This window comes from Myotis lucifugus, unplaced genomic scaffold (assembly GCF_000147115.1).
Source record: "Myotis lucifugus unplaced genomic scaffold, Myoluc2.0 scaffold_107, whole genome shotgun sequence".
NCBI classification, from domain to species: Eukaryota; Metazoa; Chordata; class Mammalia; order Chiroptera; family Vespertilionidae; genus Myotis; species Myotis lucifugus.
In genome coordinates this window covers 1633931-1654509 of record NW_005871155.1, presented here as the reverse complement: position 1 = coordinate 1654509, position 20579 = coordinate 1633931, and the positions used below count along the sequence as shown (strand labels likewise).

Genomic DNA, 20579 nt, shown 5'->3' with positions numbered 1-20579 from the left:
CTAGCTAGAGCAATATGCTGTTTTTAATAAAGTGAAGATCAAATAGGATTTCTCTAAATTTTTTTCTACTGTATTTAAAGTCAATTCTGCCTGTTAGAGAAATGTCAGCATTAATGTATTAACATTATAGTTTATAATGTTTTTTTTAAGTACAAGCTTTACTTTTTCTCGTTTTATTAGATTATTTCCAGGAGGAGTAGTAAAGGTAAGTGAATTATTTACCACTAATTGCCTATTTACTTTTTATTAATAGAATATTCTGTTATAGGGAGAATATTTATCTAAATGATATATAAAAGTAAAGTGGGTTTAACTGTTATATTTGCATTTATTGACCATCATATGTGATGTTGAAGTGAGTTTTGTTGTAAAGTACGCCTCAGCCTGAGGACTACCTTAATTTAGCTGCTCCTATCCCATTGGCTACCTGCTCTATTCAGATTGGAGAGCCACTTTTGTCAGGAGGAACCAACAAAGTTTAGCTCTTACTGATTTGACTTGGAGCTGATTCAGATACCTTCTCTGTCTTTCAAGAGTGTAAAAGGCAAAATTTTAGAATATTTGGAAGTTATACTGATAATTCTGTTCCATTTACTCAAAGGTAATTGGATATCTTGAATTATGATACTATGGATTCAAACACACTTAAAATATTTGAACATTTCAGAAATTGAGGCCATCTTAAAATGGATATGTTCTCTTTCTATTGTCTAACTTCTTATTTTTCTTTTGAAAAGCTGTTATTAAATTGATATTATATTCTACAATGGATGGTATCTCATAAGAGAGGAAATTCAATGCTAGAAGATTAGGTATATGGTGTTTACTTGATTAAAACAATAAAAAGGTCCCCCTATTCTAGTCAGTGGATCCAAATACTTTCAAGCCAATTTTTTATGAACTTCATAAGTGATAGTTACTGTCTTTAAAATTGATTGATGAAATACACAACAGTAAAACTACTTTGAATTTTGTAACATTTAAAAATAAATTTGTCTTTTATTACAGCAGTGGATATCACTGCATATTTGGAAAAAAATACATATGAGAGAGATCTAGTTAGTACACTGCTTTAGATGTACTAACTGTTTTAATAATCCCTGGCTGCAATCACAAAATACCATAGACTTATTGGCTTACACAACAGAAATTTATTTTCTCACAGTTCTGGAAGCTGGAAGTTTGAGATCAGGGTGCCAGGATGTTGGCTTCTGGTGAGAACTCTGTTCCTGGAGTGCAGATGGCCACCTTCTTGCTGTGTCCTCACATGGCAGAGAGCAAGTCGACTCTCTGGTGTCTTGTCTTATAAAGGCACTACTTTCATCATGAGGACCTCACCCTCATGACCGCATCTAGTTCTACTTACCTTTTCTAAGGAGCCCATTTCAAATGCCATCACATTCAGGTTAGAGCTTCAACCTATTAATTTTGGGGGAAACATGTAAACCCATAGCAATGACAGTTTGTGCTTGGAGCCCATTCTGGCCACATGTGAAATCTGCAAGTGTCAGATTTTCACATGTGAACTCTGACAGTCATTTTGCCCAGGGAATTGTTATGTCCAGGCTCTACAGAATTGGGAACTAATCTCTTTCTTTGAAGTACAAAGATGTTTTCACTGACATTCCCATATCCTCTTGCCATTGATAGAATTATTCTTTCCATTTTGTTCCAAGACTTATGTCATCTTACTGGATTGTTCCATTTTATAATTCCTTTGTTTTGTGCTTTGCTATATGGGTTATATTTTCTTTCACAATTTGCTTCTCTCTAGTGATTTGAATAGCTTATGTTCGAGTTTTATTATACTCTTAATCTAATTACTCTTAATCACCCTGACCAGTTTGGCTCAGTGGATAGAGCGTCAGCCTGTGGACTCAAGGGTCCCGGGTTCGATTCCGGCCAAGGGCATGTACCTTGGTTGCAGGCACATCCCCAGTGGGGAGTGTGCAGGAGGCAGCTGGTCGATGTTTCTCTCTCATCGATGTTTCTAGCTCTCTATCCCTCTCCCTTTCTCTCTGTGAAAAATCAATAAAATATATTAAAAAAATAAAATAATTACTCTTAATCTAATTATCAACATCAAAATTATAGCACCGTATTTTTTCTTTCTACTATATAGTAAGGAATTCAATTTTTATTCCTCCTCCATCTTTCACCTGGACTTATTTAGATTAATCTTGGTTGTAGGCTTGGATAATGGATATATCTTTGTAAACAGTATTTGCTTTTTGCCTTGTGCTGCAGTTCTATTTACAGTAATTACTTAGGGTCACTACCAGCCTGTTTATACTGTGATGTCCTCATTGTTCTGTGTTATCTCCATCTGCTATAATATATTTGGAAGAGTGTTATTGGGGTGTGTGGGTTGGATATAGTCAGAGCTTCTTTTTTTTAAAAAAAATATTTTATTGATATTTTACAGAGAGGAAGAGGGAGAGATAGAGAGTTAGAAACATCGATCAGCTGCTTCCTGCAGACCTCCTACTGGGGATTCATAAAATTCTAATTTTTTATTTCATAAAATTCTGTGTTCATTTGAGGTTTGAGATGATAACTCAGATGCTTCAAAAAAAAATTTGTTTCCTGAAGTAAGCATATTTTCAAAAGTCACTGAACCCGGGACCCTTCAGTCTGCAGGCCGACACTCTATCCATTGAGCCAAACCGGTTAGGGCTAGTCAGAGCGTCTTATTGTTTAAGAATGCCTATGTGGCTTTTATACACTCTTGCTTTGCAGATTCTCATTGACTTCTAATATTAAATGTTGAGAGCATTGCACACGCAACAAGTTTGTTTTAGCTGGTTCTTGAGTTATGTTGAATCAAATCTTACTTGTTCCTTTTGGGACATTTTATTCTTTGATAACTTTATCAGTTAGAGCAGCGTTTCTCAACTCTGATAGTATTGCCATTTGGGGCCAGATAATTCTTTGTTTTGGGGTGATTGCTGTCCTGTACATCTAGCATGTTTGGCAGCTTCCATAGCCTTTATCCACTAGATGCCAATAGCAGCCCCTCCCACTTCCCCAGTTGTAACAGGCTAAAAAAAATCTCCAAAAATTGCTAAGTGCCTCCCTGGGTGAAGGTGGGGGTAAAAATCATCTCTAGTTGAAAACCACTGAGTTAAAGTGTTTTTTGGTATATGTCACAATATCTAGTTCAAGTAGGCTTGAATGATAAAGATAAATTACAGGCACAGGAGCTAAAGTCCAGAGACAGGAGTTTCAGGAGAAGTTTGGTTGTGGCTATGTGCCATTCACTGCAGTTCTTTCAGTTCCGTCTTCCTTAGAGTTTCGAGTCTGCTTTCAAGTTGGTCTCCCTTGATGGTTGTTAGATGGTGGCCAGTAACCAGCACTTTGTGTTTCTAGGTTCATGTCCAGGGAAAGAAACGTTCTCTTTCTTCAACCATCAAAGGAAAGCCCTAGCTTTACTCTAACGGGATGCCCCCCTTAATGAACCAACCACTATGAAAAGATGAATGGGATGTCCCAGCATAGCTTAAGCCAATCAGGATCCACCCCTGAAGCAAGTCCGCCCATCCCATAGAAAGACTGCTGCATAACAGAGGAAGGGGAAAGGATGATGGGAAGGCACCAAAAAGTCCATTACAGTTACTCCTTCCATTCTAGTCTCTGTAAGATTATCTGTTATTCATCCATTACATCTTTTTTATCTTCATATGCATCATTTTTTTGTCATTTCCCCCCGTGTATTTTGAAAGCAGTTCTTAAGTTTTTCTTGGAAGCCATTGCTTTAACTAATTCTGCTCATTGCTTCCAGTGCAGACTTGAATTCTGCTATCACATCTTTGCTTCCTGTGGTGGGTGTGATCTGCCTCTACTTTTATATCCATTTCTCTCTCTCTCTTTCTCTCTCTCTCTTTCCTTTGTAGTACACTTTGTATTACAGAGAACTATTTTTTCTAGGTTTTCTTACCAACTGGCTGCCTGCTAGGTTTAGCCAAAGGAAAGAAATTAGAAGCAGGAAGGAGCAGAGAAGGCATTTCTCCCCTCCCTTCTGCAGAAGTGCCACCTCCAGGAGTGTCTGCATAGTCTCTGTGGCTCTGGCCCATTCGTGTTACTAGAGCTTTTGCTAGGTGACCTTGATTCTTGGGATCTGGTAATACCTCCCACTTCCTCTAGGTGACTTTAGGGGAGGGTGCAGCTGGGAGGGGGCTAGTAATTATGTTAATGATGTTAATTTCTGGGCCACCTCACTGTTTCCAATTTGACTTCTTAGCTTCTTTCATTGTTTTTGTAATTAATTTCCTGTATTAAGTTCCCTCAGATTGAAATATCTAGAATAACTTCAATTTCATATGACATGTTTCTTTCTCATTTACTTCTGTGTTCTCTATGGTCATCTTAGACTGTTGCCTTTTCTTGCAGATCTAATTTTTTATTTCATAGAATTCTGTGTTCGTTTGAGATGATAACTCAGATGCTTCAAAAAAAATTTGTTTCTTGAAGTAAGCATATTTTCAAAAGTCACTTTTCTGCTACCTCTTGACTTGCTGTGCTCCTCTCTTCTTTTTCAGTGGGTAGTATGTTAGGTCTGATCAAATAATTGAATCAACATCCCCTCCCCTGGGAACTGACCTTTAGGCCACTTCACAACTGACATTCCCTTTTGCTTAGACCACATTTCAGTTGCTAAGACCACATTCCACTTGCTAAGACCATTATCTTTCCCCTCAGAACCCGCCCAGATAATTCTCCGCCCAGAAAAAGCCCGCCTAGAGTCCTTTAAAACCTCTGACTCCCGGTCCCCAGGTGCTGGCGCCATTTTGAGGCTCAGCCCATCTGATATCGAGATGACCTAATAAATTCAAAATTCTTTACCCCTTTTGGCCTCATGCGTTCCTCCTTTGGCAACCCTAACATTATATTTGTTAGTTTTTCTTTATTATCCTTTAAATGAAAAGATCTAATGACAGCTGATATTTGCTAATAAGGTCCATTAATATCTTTAAGGTCCCCTGCTGTCCACCTGGGCTCTGTTAGAATCTTCATCTCAAGTTATAAGCTGATAGGCAAGTTGTTGCCACAGTCCCTAGCCATATATCTGGTTTCCAGAGATTATCTAGCAGTATTAATCTGGCTCTTTTGGGACTGGAGAGGGATCTTTAAAAAACACACAAACTTTTCTATTGATTTTTAGAGAGAGAGGAAGGGAGAGGGGGAGAGAGAGAAAATTGATGTGAGAGCAAAACTGCAATTACCTACAACTGGGAATTGAACCCGCAGCCTTTTGGTGCATGGGACAATGCCCAAACAACTGAGCCACACTAGCCAGAAGAGGGACCTTTTAAAGTACTGCTTTCTGGTTTGGGTTCCTACAATTTCATGAGTTACATAGGAGTTTAATAGTATATGTGATGAATAATTCATGTATCAAAATTGCACATCTGAACCTATCAAAATAATACTGTGATCTTACTATACATTTTTGCAATGTACACTACTGCTGTCATTTCATATCTTATCAGAATGTGCTTAAATAAAATAAAAAATAACCTCTCTATATAAAAGCCTAAGCAACTGTTTGACCATTCAACTGGTAGCTATGACGTGCACTGACCACCAGGGGGCAGATGCTCAATGCACAGGCATGGAAACATGGAACAGACTGATGAATTTCAGAGGGAAGCGGGGAGGGTGAGAAAAGGTTAACTAAAGATCTCATATGCATACTAGGGGTCCCTTGGCCTGGCCTGCACCCTCTAGCAATCCGAGACCCCTTGGGGGATGTTGGAGAGCTGGTTTAGGCCTGATCCCCATAGGCCAGGCTGAGGGACCCCACCGGTGCACGAATCCATGCACTGGGCCTCTAGTTGTTTAATAAACATCGAGTATTACCATATACCATTTATAAGCTATGTACCGACATATAAATAGTTGTTGACATTTCTGTGATTATGCTACTTAATAAAGGTCAACACTTTACTTAAAAAGAATTCCTGCTTCTGTTAACATAAGACCTTTAAAATTTTTAATTTTTAGCCCAGGCGGTGTGGCTTAGTGGTTGAGTGTTGACCTATGAACCAGGAGGTCATGGTTTGATTCACGGTCAGGGTACATGCGTGGGTTGCAGGCTCAATCTCCAGTGTGGGGCGTTCAGGAGGCAGCTGATCAATGATTTCTCTCATCATTAATGTTTATATCTGTCCTCTCACTTCTTTTCTGAAATCAATAAAACATAAAATAAAAAATAAAATTTTAATTTTTATAAAATATGTAAATGTAAGAAACACATAGAAGCAGGAGGACACTGTGTGCAGGAGCTGCCCTTTACACAGGCTCAGTCTGGACCAAAGTGGCTTTGTTTGAGCTGTGATATCACAACAGTCCCACTTTGCATGTGCTGCTCTTGTTTTCCTTGGTGGGTGTCTGCACAGTGGAAGTGTATCGTGGCCTGGCGGTTTCTAGACCTCAAAGCAGGTGTCTTGCGCAGACTATGTAATTTCCAGTCTTTGCCTCTTCCTGCAGTGTAGGAGGCATTTCCTTATACTTTCCGGCATCCATTTGATTGTTTTAAAATTATATTTTCAGGGAAAATTCAGATGTTGTATTCCTTCATGTTTACCTTAGGATTTCTGGTGACAGAAAAGACAGTAAATCATTTGATTCAACAAGAGGTAAGTTGCAAATAACACAACAGATAACAAAGTAGGAACCTGGGAGAAGGTTGTGCCCTGGTCCCTGTTTTGTTTCTTCCCTATGAATGCTTTTCTCCAACTCTGAACAGGCTTTGATGACTTTGAACAGCATTTTGCATGCTGTACCTTGGGAAGAGAGAAAACTCCCCTCATCAGAAGATCGGTGTCATCTCATGTAAGTGACCTTGTAACTCAACTATGTGATGATGTCAGGCAAAATCTCTCTTTGTTCTCCTCAGGTCTGATCGCTTCATTCCTTCCTTCAGCAAATGCTTTGCACTTATAATGAGTCTGGCACTATGCTAAGCAGTGAAGAAGGACTGAGGGAAAAACTAGCCTTTTTTAAGCTTTTCTTTTTTAGTAGTATGGGGTGGGTGTGTGTGTTGTTTTTTTATTTTTAAAAACTCAGGTTTTTAAAAAATATATTTTTATTGATTTCAGAGAAGAAGGGAGAGGGAGAGAGAGATAGAAACATTAATAGTGAGAGAGAACCATTGATCAGCTGCCGTCTGCACACCTCCCACTAGGGATCATCAAGCCCACAACCTGGGCATGTACCCTTGACAGGAATCAAACCCGGTACCCTCAGTCCCCAGGCTGATGCTCTATTCACTGAGCCAAACCAGTTAGGGCTGTTTTGTTTTTATTTGTTTGTTTTTAGAAGTATGGATTTTTTGTTTGTTTTTTTGTAGTATTTTTTTGTTTTTGTGTTTGTTTTTTAGTAGTATGGGTTTATAATTTTTTCCCCATCAAGTTTGTGAGGTAAAATGCTTTCTTGGGCTATAGATAATTTTTTCACTGTCACTGTGAACTAAATTGCTAGTTACTCATGGGACACAGTTGAGTACAGATCCAGCTGGTAAACTGCTTGGCTTCAGATCCTGATTTTGCCATTTATGCTCATTGCATTATCTAGAGCACAGTCTTAACCTCACTGTACCTCGGTTTTCTTGCCTATAAAATGGAGCCAACATTAATACCTGATTGACAGTTATGTACTGGTTGAATCAGGCAATCCATTGAAAGTGATGAGCACATTACCTAGTAGAGAACAAATATACCAAGGTTACCAACTATTAACATACCAATAGGGCATGGAATTTATATTTGCATTTTGGTGCCTCACTCACAATTATGAGTTTGGGGACATTGAAATTTGGAGTGAAGGTTGTAATGTGTGACCATGGAAAGAGCAAAACCGGCCCCTGTTTTGAAATTGAACTTAGACCTATGACTGTGAGCTAACCACTAACTAGCATTGGTGACGTCAGTGGCACGCAGGCCTTCATGTGACAAGCACCCATGACTGCGTGAGGAAGGGCTACCGGGTTTACCATAGTGTAGGCCTGGGAGAGGTGACTGGTCAGCATGAGCTCATTGCTATAATGTTTGTCCATTTAGCTAGTCTTTGCAGGATGCAGTTTTTCCACTAAGGTTTCCTAAAAAATATTTATTGAATATATTAGGGCAGCAGTTCTCAACCTGTGGGTCACGACCCCTTTGGGGGTCAAACGACCCTTTCACAAGGGTCGCCTAAGACCATCGGAAAACACATATATAATTACATATTGTTTTTGTGATTAATCACTATGCTTTAATTATGTTCAATTTGTAATAATGAAATTGGGGGTCACCACAACATGAGGAACTGTATTAAAGGGTCACGGCATTAGGAAGGTTGAGAACCACTTTATTAGGGAAATCATTCTTCTTTTTTAAAAATCCTCACCCAAGGATACATTCTAATTGATTTTTTAGAGAGAGCTCTCGCCAGTTTGGCTCAGTGGATAGAGTGTCAGCCTGCAGACTGAAGGGTCCCAAGTTTGATTCCGGCCAAGGGCACATGCCGAAGTTGCGGGCTCTATTTCCAGTAGGGGGCATGCAGGAGGCAGCTGATCAATGATTCTCTCATCATTGATGCTTCTCTCTCTCCCTTTCTGAAATAAATAAAAAATATATTTAGAGAGAGAGGAAGGGGGAGAAAGAGAGGGAGAGAAACTTCGATGCAAGAGAGAAACATTGATGGTTGCCTCCTTAAGCGTGCTGATTGAGGATGGAACCCAAAACCTTCAGGTGCAGGAAACAGTGCTCCAACCAACTGAGCCACCCGGCTAGGACACAATCATTATTCTTAGTGGTGTACTTAGACTTTGATAATCACCAAGTTATATATAAAAGTCTGGTTACTCCAACCTTTTTACAAGTGTGTTAAAAAAAAAATCAAACCACCTGTCAGACCCCTGAGTGTAATCCGAAAGAAGACAACGATGCTTTTAGCTCTGTTCTGAACAGAGTTAAATGCACAAATTACCAACATCATCTTAAAACAAACAAACAAAAAAATGTAAGCATCTACAAAGTTTAAGGTAAAAGCAGTTTTGTAAACAGTAACTGCAGGTGACGATGTTATTATAAAATCACAGTTTATTAATATCCATCAAACTGATCAGGAGGTTCTGGGTTTGGAGCTGACTGAATTTTTCTCCTAAGCTTTCAGTCTAATCCTGTGGTCCTTCCTCACTTATTGTTTGTGTGTTCCAGAAAGTTTGGAGTATTCTAGGTTACAGTAAAATATGCAAGTGTAAAATTAAGCAGAACTCTCAGTGGTGCTGTTTTAAGGCTTTTATTTAATAGTAACAAATCAATCATTTATTATGAGAAACTGAAGTACTCCAAGATTTCTTAACAAATCTGTTCTTTAAAACAAGAGTTATTTCAAACATTAAAAAAAGTCTACATCACACTTGTTAGCATTTAATTAAAATGGTTAAATACAGATGCTCTTCTACTTGCAATGGGGTTATTTCCCAGTAAGCACATCATAAATTGGAAATATTATTAGTTGAAAATGAATTGACTGTATCTAACCTACTATCATCATAGCTGAGCCTAGCCGACCTTAGGTGTGCTTAGAACACTTATGTAGTCTAAAGTTGGGAACAGTCATCTAACACAAAGCCTATTTTATAATAAAATGTTGACTATATCATGTTACTTATTATGCATATGGTTTTTGCACCATTGTGGGTCGAAAATATATAAGTCAAACCATTATAAGTTGGGGGCACTCTGTGTATAATATGGGAGTCTGTGTTAGTTACAATACTGTAATAACTTAATCCCACTATACCTGTAATATAATCAGTTTTAAAAATAAGTTCAAAAAACTCACTGGAAAGACTCACAGCACCTGTTGTTAATATTTCTTACAGATGTTAAACTATGTTAAAAAAAGGGCACACATCCTCACCAGGTTGGTGAGATGATTATAAAATTCCAGAATCTTAACATTTGATGAATCCTCAGAGATCAGAAGGAGAACTAGAACTGCAGCGGTGTGTGTGTGTGTGTGTGTGTGTGTCTTAAAAAATGTACATTTAAGTCATTAATATACAAATTTGAGAAAGATTGTCATAAAAATCTATTTTTGACATTGAGAAAATGCTGATGCTAAATTGAAATAAATAATTTCAAAAACATAAATCTTGGTTTTAAATTCTAATGTCAATAGAGTGAAGTTTTGCCTACTTATATTCATATCTGTAAAATGCAGTTTATCTAAATGTTTTTCAGGAAAGATTTTGCAAGAACAATCTTGACTGTGGGTGGTAAGAAATGTTTAGAATTTTAAATATAAGAATATTAAATATTGGACATTGGTTTGTTTTTTTTAAGCATCTTGAAACTATGGGGAATAAATTATGGCCAAATTGAAAATAAGAATTAGGATTTTGTTTTTCATTTACTGAGAAACTTCAGCATGCTAAAAACCATAAAGAATAATTAAAGAATGCTCATTAACTCACCAACCAGCTTTATCAAATATTATCATTTTGCCACATTTATTTCAATATTTTTAAAACTAAATCTGGGTCCATGTCACTGTTCCCAATCCCCTCTTCATTGGTGGAGGTAATCCTTGACTTGGATTTGTTTTTCATTCCTAAGTATATTGTTTTACTTTTTCATTATGTATTTAAAAGCAACATACATTATTGTTTTGCAATTTTAAAAGCATTTTCTAAATCTCATCCTGAGGTACATATACAGCTGCAACTTTCTTTTTATCCTTAGAATTATTTGAGATTTAAACATGTTGATATGTGTAGTTTTTATTAATCTGCTGTGAAATTCCACAATCAGTCTTGAAATTTAATCTTTGTAGTAGAAGTATTTTTAAAGGCTATTTGATGAGCTGCTTTTGATGAATGTTTAATATATGTAATATAAAATGCAAATATATTTATTTAAAATTGTTATGTGCTGACCTACTGTTTAGATTTTCTCCTACTATTTCTTAAATATTGAATTTAAATGATTGTAATTACTCCAGGATACATCTTGCTGCTTATAAGACGATGCTAGGCTTCTAAGATGGAATTTCTTAGAGCAAGTGCTAATCTTTGGAACTCATTTCTTTTTTTGCTTTGAGCCCAGAATTACCCATGTCTGCCATGTTTTTAATCTCTAGATTATGGCCAGCAGGTTGCTCTTTCTGAAGCATTGTGTAGACTGACAACTAAAAAATCAAGGGATGACCTTGTCCATCAGTGGTTTGAGGATGATGTCATTGCTGAAGCTTTCAAAAAAATTAAGGAACAAGAATTTGAAACGGTGCGATTCCTGGTCCTCAAAATTCTGTTTAATCTATATTTATTTTTCTTGTTGTTAATTCTCACCTGAAGATACGTTATCCATTGATTTTTAGAGAGAGTGGAAGGGTGGGGGGGGGAGCGAGAGAGAGAGAGAGAGAGAGAGAGAGAGAGAGAGAGAGAGAGAGGAGAGACAGAGAGAAAGAAATGTGAGAGAGACAAATTGATTAGTTGCCTCCCTCCCTCATGTGCCCTGACTGGGGCTGGGGGTGCAGGAAGTTAATGACAACCTAGGTATGTATCCTTGACCTGGAATTGAAACTGAGACCTTTCAGTTCTTGGGCTGGCACTCTAACCACTGACCACACCAGCCAGGGCAGAATAGGTAAAATTCTTTGTAGCTGTATTCATGTTGAACAAAAGCTTTTTGGTAAATGGCTATGCAATTAGGATTCTGTTAAATCTAAACTTTTAAATATATAATTAAATATATTATATTTGACTTTGAGCCTATGGCAAGATCTGCAATAGTCAGGATTTAGTTTGATCTGTATAGAAACACCATGAGCCCCGGGAGTCCAACCTTCCTGATTTATATGTATTTTGATGCTTGCATTTTGGCAAGTTGATTTAGGAGAAACCTGAGTGTCTTCATCTGTAAAATGAAAATGAAACTGATCTCAATATTTAGAGAATTAAATGAGAGAAAATGAAAGTGCTAGGCATGTTGTGGACACTCAGATGTGTCATGCCCTCATCTGCATGGAAATTAGATGAAAATAAGACAAAAGTAATTACCTTGGTTTTCAAGTCATACCCCCCACTCCAGAGCCATCAACTTCTTAATTGAACTGTTTTTATATGAAGGCTTAGATTACCGTTGTCTATTTCGTGCTGAATATAGACAGAGGGTAAGGACTGAAGACAACAGCCAGTCTTCACTTTGACAAAAGGGACAAAATGCCTGGATCAGAGTCTCTTTGGCTTTTGAATTTTGGAGGCAAAACATTTACCTTCCTAATAGCTGTTGGACAGGAGAACTCTAAAAAATATTCTTTATTCTTAGAACATATACTGGGAGAGAAAACTCAGAAGTAGCAGGAAAGAGTATTCTGGATAAGGAAAATTGGCAGGTGATAATATACCCAGGTAAACCCAAAGTCAGTAAGTTTTATGGGTTTGTGGTTGGCTTGTGCTGGGCAGATGTTAGGGAAATGGATGCCCAGTGGGTTAATCACATATTGTAGTACAGCTCATCAGTAAGATGTATTTCTATTACTACTCTTTTAACCAGGAGAAATGTAATTGCGCATATAACTTTCGGAGACCTACACATTCCTCAGCTGAAAATCTCCTGGCTGGGGGACTCCTTCTAGAACATATGTCGGGAGCCTCCTCTTTGTGACACAAAGTATTATTTTAGTTAGCACATAATAATGAATCCTTCTGAAGCCTTGTGATATTACTAGATCCTGGAAATTTAGAGGCAAACACTGGCCCTTACATGCTGGTGAGAGTAGTACTATTTAACTAAGACATCTTGGTGTTCTATTAAAAAACTTGCATTATTTACTTTGAAGGACAGTAGGCTGTTTCTCAATTACCTAAACAACAGACTTGGTGACCAAAGAAGGTAAGATGTTTCTCTGAGCATTATTTTATTGGCTAAATGTATTTGAAAATGTCTAATGTAAAAAAATAATCTAGGATTTATTTTATTTTATTTTAGGACAGAATATAGGATACATAATTTATTGAGTACTACAGAGTTATTGAGTAGAAACCTCAGAAGATTAGACACATCCTCCCTATTGATTCATTTGTGTTTTGAAAAATAATCTCTATCAGTCTTTTAGCATATTTATGATTTGGAGTATTTTTAACATTACGTTCTTTGGGAAGATTTTATGAAGAGTGATCCCCTACAGACTTGAGGCCACTAGGGAGAGGTGTATTATGGACAGTAAAGTACGTGATGAAAAGATATTTGCTAAATTCACTCCTTTCATTGGGGGATTTTGCCAAGTGACTGAGCAGAGATATAGTACTGGTAAACCTGGCTTGTAGGCTAACAGATGGAGACTTGAAATCTAGCCACAATGGATCTCCACTCGCAGGTTTAAGGTCCTCTTCCATACTTTGTACCAAGAGACTTGATGGCATCCCCTAGTTATAAATGCTTGTTTGTAGAACATCTGTAGGTGGTGCATGGGTTGCATCCATATTATTACCTTTTTAATTGTGAAGTGTTTTACAGGGTCTATTCATTCCCATGTATTGCCGCTTTTGCTGATTGGCATGAGGTATGTTTGTATTTCTTGGGGGCTGTGAGGGTGGTGTGTAATGAAACCCATGATTTGGTTTACTTAGTCACGCTGCTCTTACTACTCAGGAGGGCTCTTTAAAAAGGAAGCTCACTTCTTGTAGCGAGGTCTCAACTCTGAAGCTTATTGCCCCCTTTCCCTGTCTTCTCTCATACTGTAACTGCGGGGCATTACCGGTAAGTTTAAGTGTCCTGCTGTTATTAGATCAAGACATTTTAGGGTGTATATGTGTTCATGAGCTCAATTACAGGAACCTAGCCTTATTTTACTCTGTTAGTAGTTAACATTATTCATGTCTGGATAAAAGAGAAAAGAGCAACTATTTTGCTTCTTCACACAGTTGATGCTTCTTACTCCATCTCCAGCAAATTGGGGACACTTTTCTTTTTTTCTAAATAATTTTATTTTGTACTTTACAATCCAAAATTGAGCAGCCTCATTTTACTCCTTCCTTTGATTTCCAAGGTCCTTCATAGTTAAGGTGCCCCACCCTGCAACATCTCAATTTTGGCATAAAATCTTTAAAGGTATCTGACCCTTGACTCTATCGGGGGTTTCCTGGACCATGTCTTCAGAATGTCCTAATTAACCATTTCTTTGTTTTGGGTTCAGAACCCCTTTCTTGGCCTATGTGAACTGCATCTGTAACTCATGACTACACTACAAATTTCTCTCTAGAACTGGTTTTGGTAGCCTGACTTCTGTATCTAAATTCTATTTTTCCTTCTAATTGTCTGGGGAATCTAATCTCTGTTTGGTTCTTCTTTCTTGGACTTCAGAATTTCCATCAACTATAATCAGGGCTCTTACACTGGCTTCTAGTAACATACATTGTGGGTTAAAACCTTTATTTTAACTCTCTAGCTATCAGAAAGTAGGTATATGTGATGAAAGGGTGTCCAAGAAATACTGTTTATTGGAAAACCAGGTGGTACAATGGTAAGTCTAGTGTGCGCTTCATTGTTGTAGAATAAAAATTATATTTCCTGATACATGTCTACAATACGTCTGGGAGAAAACAAAGGCATTGTTAATGGTGCCTAAGTGAAGGTACCTCTGGGAAGTCGGGGGTGGCAGAGAAGGAGATATTTGCTGTTTCTATATAAACACTATACTGTTTGACTCTTTTTTTTCTTCCTTTTGTGTTGTTTCCTTTTGGTCTTCATAGATTTTTATTTTTAATCGTTATTGTTGATATTATTACAGATGCCCATCTTCTCCCCCCCCCCCCCCCGCCATAGCTTTCCTCCACCTGGTTCCCACCCCACACCAGGCTATTGCCACCCTATTGTCTATATCCATATGTAATGCTTACATGCATATAAGATCTTTTTCTAATCTCTTCCCGCACCCCCACCACACCCTCTCTTCTCTGAGAATCATCAGTCTTCCATTTCCATGCCCTTGATTCTATTCCATTCACCACTTTATTCATCAGATTTTTTATTCATTTGATTTTTAGATTCAGTTGTTGATAGATATGTATTTGTTGTCACTTTGTTCATATTTTTTATCTTTTTTCTTCTTCTTCCTCTTTTTAAAGAATACCCTTCAGCATTTCATATAATACTGGTTTGGTGGTGTTTAGCTTTTTCTTGTCTGTGAAGCTCTTTATCTGACCTTCAATTCTAAATGATAGCTTTGCTGGGTAGAGTAATCTTGGTTGTAGGTTCTTGCTATTCATCACTTTGAATATTTCTTGCCACTCCCTTCTGGCTTGCATAGTTTCTGTTGAGAAATCAGCTGACAGTCATATGGGCACTCCCTTCTAGGTAACTTGTAGGGCGCGGCTATAGGGTTAAGCCTCGGACTGACCTGTTGGCAAAGCCACAAACAAGTCCCAGCTTAGAGGACACAGTCCTCTTAGCATAATTAGGCTTGACCTTATAACGCTCCCTAGATCCTTCCTAGGTAGCTAATGGGCTGTGGGAGGTGCAGCAAGTGCTGCCAAAACAAGTGAAACTCACAAGAATAGTGTAACTATGGTAACCACTACCTTGTTTACCTCTGACTATAAAATAAAGGCTCAGCTTGCCTCTGGATCTCTCTCTGTGGCCTCAGCCAGGCACAGGAAGATCCACCTAGACCGGTGATGGCGAACCGTTTGAGCTTGGCGTGTCAGCATTTTGAAAAACCCTAACTTAACTCTGGTGCCGTGTCACATACAGAATTTTTTTGATATTTGAAACCATAGTAAAACAAAGACTTATATTTTTGACATTTATTTTATATATTTAAATGCCATTTAACAAAGAAAAATCAACCAAAAAAATGAGTTCGCGTGTCATAGGTTTGCCATCACTGACCTAGACCCAGCTTATTCTCTTTGTCTGTCTTTTCTTCATCCATTCGCCGCCCTCACTCAGGCTTTCGAACCCTTGGCTGAGCTGGCTTGGCACAGTAACTAACTGTTTTTCTCTTGCTGCTTTTAAGATTCTCTCTTTGTCTTTTGCCCTTGGCATTTTAATTATGATGTGTCTTGGTGTGGTCCTCTTTGGATTCCTCTTGTTTGGGGTTCTCTGCGCTTCCTGGACTTGTAGCTCTATTTCTTTCACCAGGTAGGGGGAAGTTTTCTGTTATTATTTCTTCAAATAGGTTCTCAGTATCTTGCTCTCTCCCTTCTTCTGGCACCCCCATAATTCGGATGTTGGTATGCTTGAAGTTGTCCCAGAGGCTCCTTACACTGTCTTCATATTTTTGGATTCTTTTTTCCTTTTGCTCTTCTGGTTGGGTGTTTTTTGCTCCTTCATATTTCAAATCATTGATTTGATTCTCAGGATCCTCTAATCTATTGAATCCCTGTATATTATTCTTTATTTCAGTCAGTGTATGCTTAATTTCTGACTGGTCCTTTTCCATTTTTTTGGCATTCTCATTAAGATCCTTGAAAGTCTCACTAAGTTCCTCGAAGGTTTCTAGAAGATTCTTGAGTAACTGTATAACTGTGGTTTTGAACTCTATATCCAGTAGTTTGCTTTCTTCCATTTCTTTCATTTGTGACATGTTTTGTTGTCTCTGCATTTTGGCTGCTTCCCTGTGTTTGTTTCTATGTGTTGGGTAGCTGCTAAGTCTCCTTGAGTTTATAGAGTGCCCTTGTGTGGTAGGTGTCCTGTAGGGCCCAGTGGCTCAGCCTCCCTAGTCACCTGAGGTGGACACTCTTGGTGCACCCCTTTGTGGGCTTTGTGCACAGTCTTGTTGTAGTTGAGCCTTGATTGCTGTTGGTGTCACTGGGAGGAACTGATCTCCAGGCCAATTGGCTGTGGGGACCAGCTGCGACTACAGTGGGAGAGTTGCTGTGCAGGAGACACCCTTATGGAGCAAGACTTGCTTCAGTGGGGCTTTGGTGCTCACTGAGTCTGCCCCTTCAGTGTGTCGCTTATGGATGTGAAGGGTTATAATCTGGTATGGTCTCACACTGACCACTAGTACACTGGCTCTTGGGTCTCCAGGGAGGTGCAAAGTCAGCCACTGCCTGGGCCATCCAGCAGGAGCTACAGAGAGATCTGAGATTCCTCCTCTTTGTATCAGGTTTGGAAGTGCCCAGACGAGGCCCAGCTGTGAAGCAAGGCAGGTTGGTGCTGGGTCTTGGACCTTTTATTGATGGCTTTGGAGCTCCCTGACCCAGCTGCAGCTTATTTGACAGAGTTTTAGCCTCAGAAAGGACAGACCATTCATATGCAAAGGCCGCTGTGCACAGCTTGGGTGGGGTTGTAAATTGGGTGGGGCGGGGTCTCAGGGAATCACCAGGTCAGAGCAAATAGAAATGGCTGCCCGTCAGCCCTGCACCAGGGAGGTCCCAGCACAGGAATAATGACCTCTGGGAGCATCTCCGTCTGGAAGAATGCCGCCCCTGAGTTCCTGCAGACAGTCCAGTTTCTCCCCGTATGTGTTTGGTTCCCCCAGATCCTACCCCGGCACTGGAGCTCAGAGGGAGTGGGAGCTTGTAAATTCAGTTCATGGTGCTGGCCTTGTAAGAGGAGCAGCTGGGTCTCTAGCAGCCTGTGTGTCACTCAGCCCCAGTCCACACTGGTTTTTACAGTTCGTAGTTCTTATTGCCTGTAGGGACTTCTTTCCCCAGCTCTGGGACCCTGGCTGGGGGTCTGGTGTGGGGCTGGGACCCCTCGCTCCTCCGTGTAGCCTCTGCAGAGGCAATCTCCCTCCGGATTATAAAAGCGGCACACCCAGGTGCCGGACCAGCCTGATCTGGGCCTCCGCACCTCCTACCAGTCTCAGTGTGCTTTCTTCTTTACTTCTCTCATTGTAGTACTTCCACTCAGCCAGCTTTCCCATGGTTCTGGATGATAGTTGTGATTTTGTTCTGTATTTTAGTTGTAATTTTGATGTGGTTGTGGGAGGCAGCAAGTACAGGCGTTTACCTATGCCGTCATCTTGGTTCTCCTGTTGACTCTTTTTACTATAAGCATATATTTACTTTATAATAACTAAAATGAAGATAATTTGAAATCTTTAGGTCTTAGCTCTATTCTAATACAGTGGGGCCTTGACTTATGAGTATCCCGACTAACGAGTTTTTTTGAGATACCAGCTGTCTCTCCGCCGATTTTTTGCATTGAGTTGGTAGAGTAATTTGAGTTAACGAGCTCCTTAACGAGCTCTTTAATGAGCTTGGTCTCAGAACGAATTAAACTCGTAAGTCAAGGCCCCACTGTAGATGGTAAGTTAGAGGGTGAGTAACCACTTATATTTGACCACAGTACTTCCTTTGATAGAAGTTCCCATCCCATCCATATGCAGTCAATGTAACACGACACGTAGATATTCTACACACGCCCGATACATGAAAAAGTTTGTGTGGACAGAATCCTCTGACACATTTGAACATATATTAAATAGTTAAGGATAGTGGTGTTTTTTTCCATAAATAGTTTAGTTGTATAAAATTGTGACCTTCCTTTTGTTTGCAGAAATGAGTAAGGAAATAAAGAGATACCCTGTAATATTAGGGTGGTATTAAACACTTATGTTTTTAATGGAAATTTTTTCATTTGACCCTTTGACATGGTACTGATGTGTATAATTTATGCTGAAATTATATCTTACAGATGAGAAAACCAGCAGATGAAAAATTAGAGAAATTTTGGATTGATTTCAACCTAGGAAGTCAGAGTGTAACTTTTTATATAGATAGTACAGAGGTAATCATGTTTGATTTCTGTTTAAATTTAAGCACTTAGAGATTGTTCATATGCAAGTATGTATTATATGCTCATGAATTTCACTTATTTTTCCCCCAAGAGTGCTCTGTGGGACTCAGTAAGACTTTTGAAGGAAGCAGTGATTAATTTCAGCATAATAGGTAAGATGATAAACTATCAGAGTATTATTTCTGTTTATAGTTGCAGTATATGTTTATTTAATTACAGAGCAGATTTAGTGCCTTGGGGTGGAAGTGTGGTGGAAGGAGCACTGTGCTTAGGACCAGGATGCAAGGGAACAGAACTGGTGACTTCTTTGCTTTGTGACTTTGGGGTTCAGTTACTTGCCTGGTTTTCTCATTGTAGAAATGGTTTAGTTTTTTAAAAAATTAAAAATTAAATTACTATGTGGTCTAGCAATATCACTTCTGGGTATATATCTGGGAGGATTGAACACAGGACTCGAAGAGATATTTATACACCCCTGTTCATTGTAGCATTATTCTCAATAGCCAAGAGGTGGAAGCAACCTAAGTGCCTATCAGTGGATAAATAAACAAAATGGGGTGTATACACACAGTGGAATATTATTCAGCTTGAAAAGGAAAGAAATTCTGACAACATGGATGAACCTTGGGGACATTTTGCTAAGTGAAATAAGCTAGTCACAAAAGGACAAATACTGTATGATTCTACTTACATGAGGTATCTAAAGAACTCAAATTGATAGAGGCAGTAGAATGGTGGTTATCAGGATCTGTGGGGAGGGGAAAATGGGGACTTGTTTAATGCGTACAGTTTCAGATTTACAAAATGAAAATGTTCTGGAAGATCTGTTGTACAACAATATATACTAACTGATCTGTACACTTAAACATGGTGAGTGTTATTTTTTGTACCATAATTTAAAAAAATGGCTGTAGTACCTGTCCTTCCCTTCCCACAGACTTATGGTAATTATCAATGAGTTTATGTGGGTATGTGCCACCTCTTTCTAAATAGACCCCCCTTCTTAAACTCGATCACTCTCCTTCCTTCTCAGATTGGTAGACAGGAATGAGGGACATAAAATCAGGAGTGATGCTTTTCTGGATGGCTGCAGTAACCTTAGTCCAGTTTGGCATTTCAGCTATAATCATACTTAAACATCTATCAGGGTTCCCAAATTGGGTCTTTAAAAATAAAGGGATGTTGGGGGGCCCTAGTTGGGTTGGCTCTGTGGATAGAGCTTCGGCCTGCAGACTGAAGGGTCCTGGGTTCGATTCCGGTCAAGGGCACATGCCTGGGTTCTGGGCTTGATCCCCAGTAGGGGGCGTGCAGGAGGCAGCCAATTGATGATTCTCGTCATTGATGTTTTTTTTTCTCTCTCTCTCTCCCTTCCTCTCTAAAATTAAAAAAAATATTTTTAAAAAGGGATGTTGGGGTGTGGAGGAGGTAGAAGTTGGCAAAGGGGGATAATTGGGGACAAAAAGAGACTTGACTTTGGGTGGTGAGCACACAATGCAGTGTGCAGATGATGTTTTGAGTTGTACACTTGAAGCCTGTATGTTTATTTTTTTAAAATATGTTTTTATTGATTTCAGAGAGAGAAAGGGAGGAGAAAGAGATAGAAACATCAGAGAGAATCATCCAGCTGCCTCCTGCACGCCCCCCACTGGGAATTGAGCCTACAACCTGGTCATGTGCCCTGACCAGGAATCCAACTGTGATCTCCTGGTTCATGGGTCAACCACTCAACCACTGAGCCACACCGGCTGGGCCTGTATAGTTTTATTAACCATGGTCAGCTAACTTCATTGTTCTGTTAAACCATATTTTTGAAAAGATGAAATCGTGATCCTCATACAA

At 39.0% G+C, this 20579-nt stretch overlaps 1 protein-coding gene across 1 annotated transcript in view; it reads left to right on the top strand.

The window, feature by feature from the left end:
* SYCP2L (synaptonemal complex protein 2 like) overlaps positions 1–20579 on the top strand; it is a 62800-nt gene that overhangs the window by 5577 nt on the left and 36644 nt on the right. The window contains exons 6-14 of the mRNA XM_023757415.1: positions 181–205; positions 6553–6638; positions 6749–6834; positions 10233–10267; positions 11131–11273; positions 12832–12884; positions 13509–13554; positions 18639–18731; positions 18832–18892. Coding sequence (XP_023613183.1) covers positions 181–205; positions 6553–6638; positions 6749–6834; positions 10233–10267; positions 11131–11273; positions 12832–12884; positions 13509–13554; positions 18639–18731; positions 18832–18892 — 628 coding nt within the window. The remainder of the gene's footprint in view (positions 1–180; positions 206–6552; positions 6639–6748; positions 6835–10232; positions 10268–11130; positions 11274–12831; positions 12885–13508; positions 13555–18638; positions 18732–18831; positions 18893–20579) is intronic.